The 2,271-nt window shown below is 40.9% G+C and overlaps 1 protein-coding gene across 1 annotated transcript in view; it reads right to left on the reverse strand.

The window, feature by feature from the left end:
* Positions 1-170: 170 nt before the first annotated feature.
* Positions 171-2,271, reverse strand: part of LOC106107765 (protein SMG7-like) — a 5,360-nt gene continuing 3,259 nt past the window's right edge. Inside the window, exons 6-8 of the mRNA XM_013288766.1 lie at positions 1,445-1,602; positions 937-1,090; positions 171-306 (exon numbers count right to left, since the gene is read on the reverse strand). Coding sequence (XP_013144220.1) covers positions 171-306; positions 937-1,090; positions 1,445-1,602 — 448 coding nt within the window. The remainder of the gene's footprint in view (positions 307-936; positions 1,091-1,444; positions 1,603-2,271) is intronic.

Consider the following 2,271-nt stretch of genomic DNA (forward strand, 5'->3'; position numbering starts at 1 on the left):
CTGCTCCCCCCCACCAGCTGACGCACTGAACCTCACCGTGCCGTCCTCACCACTGTTATACACAAATTAACAATTCCTTACTTTACCTTTCATTTTTTTGAAATAAAAGTGGCATTTACTATTACTAGTAATAAAAATAAACAAGAGGTAAATTTCAAGTGTATACGAACTTACGTCTCGCATGTGAAATGTTCGGGGTGGTGTTCGGCGAGCCGCTTGCCGAGCGCGACGAGCCTGTGCGCGCGCACCTTGTCCTCCAGCTCCGGCTCGCTCGTGAAACACGACGCGGCGATACTCGACGGACTGCTATAAAGAACATAACATAATTTAGAAACACTTTTAACTATTTTAAGATCAATTTAGGTCAATTTAGGCAATTTCTTAACAAGTTAACTCTAAATGAGTTATTATTGTCATATATGTTTATTTTGTTATTTTCGAAATCTTTCGAAAATTTTGCGAAATCCGATGACTCAAGCAACCAGTGGTCAGGGCTGCAGAGACAGGAACCTCCTCACTAGTCGTGCGGTTTCTAAAATAACCGCCTTTTGAATCGAGCCCTTAATCCAACTGTCTAGCGAGAGCTTCTTGAGGTGTTGGTCGAAGCTCTTCGCTGTTAACTCGTGCAACAAAACGACTATCAGAATAATGGTAGTCGATTTCATACGCCACATGGCGGTAACTAGGTAACCAGATCTAAATATTGCAATAATTTTTCTTTTTCAGCTTTCACGAGATTCTCGTCATATGGGATAGTGACATCGACTAACATTACACAACTCTCAGACCGATCTTTTATTACTATATCAGGCCTATTGGCAGCAGTCCGTAATAATAGATCGATCCCAGAGAGTGATACGGTTATTTTCCAGGACTGGTGAAGGCTGATATTACTAATATGTAATTATTATTATTAAATAAGGTATAACAACCCACCCCGTGTCACCATCTTGCCCTGTATCGATGTCGGGCAGCCGGCCGCCATAAGTATCCCAAGTTGTGTGGTATGAGAACTTCAGTCCTTGGAACGCCTCCTCCAGCGGCAGGAAGCCGTGCAACTCCTCGTCTTCAGGCAGGGGCACAGTATCGTCTATATAAATGTTTACATTAATTGTATTATCTTAATATTATAAATTAATGGATAGATGTTTGTTAGAGTTTATCTTTGCTGAATAGTCTGGAAGAACACATACTTCTGGTTTTTTATTTCAAATTCACGCGGTCAGAGTCGCGGGCGAAAGGTATACTAATATAGTGAAGAAGAAAGTTTTATATTTTGTATGTATTAATATAACTCCAAAAACTACTGGGCTGGTTAAAAAACACCATTAAAAAGCTACGTTATAAGTGAATACCATAGGCTATATTTTTTTTTAATTCCACGCAGGCGAAGTCGAACAGCTAGCTAAAAAAAGGTGTAAAAGTGACAGAGTATAGGACTGACAGAGGTCCTTGGGCAGCGCGGCGGCTCGCGGCAGCAGCGCGGAGAGCGTGTGCGCGAGCGCGGGCCACAGCTGCGGCCGCGCGCGCCACGCCGCGCCGCGCAGCCCCGCCCACTGCAGCCACACCTTCACTGCACACGCAATGTACACTAACATTATACTACAAACACTATTACAACTTTAATTTTAGTCCACATTCTCTTATATTTGCAATTGCAAATGTCAAAATGACATGACATGATGGCAACCTTGCTTCCTTAATGTTGGCAGCAACTTATGGTCTCTTTCCTACATAAGTTTTTATCCAAAATATTAACCCCCCTAAGTTTAATGGCGTAAAAATATATAGCCTAAACCGTGATGTAAGTGTAGGGCTTTTTATTAAAATAAAGAATTATTCAAAAATATGCTGTAATTGCTGACGTCTTAGGCAACAAAGAAGTTTGTGTTTACACTTTATTATAATAGCATAGATGAGAACAAAAAACGAAGATGACGGTGCAGCGTAAATATCGCAATCGGAAATATCCTCTTTGTGAGTATCCCCAAGAAGGAATGTCTAAGAGCAATGGTTGCTTAAGTATTCCTTTTTTTTTTCATTAAATCTTACTAATATTATTAATTCAAAAGTTTAGATGGATGGATGTTTGTTAGAGTGTGTGGCCTACACGGTTGAATGATTTTCAATGAAATTTGGCATAGATGTAGAGCATAGTATTGAAGAAGGCATAGGCTACTGACTATTCATCATCCACTTGCCCTTATCCCTTATGGAGGGTCGGCACAGTATGTGCTGCTCTTCCATACATCTCTATCAGCCGTCATATCT

The sequence above is a fragment of the Papilio polytes genome, unplaced genomic scaffold (genome assembly GCF_000836215.1).
Source record: "Papilio polytes unplaced genomic scaffold, Ppol_1.0 DF821845.1, whole genome shotgun sequence".
In the NCBI taxonomy this organism is placed as follows: Eukaryota; Metazoa; Arthropoda; class Insecta; order Lepidoptera; family Papilionidae; genus Papilio; species Papilio polytes.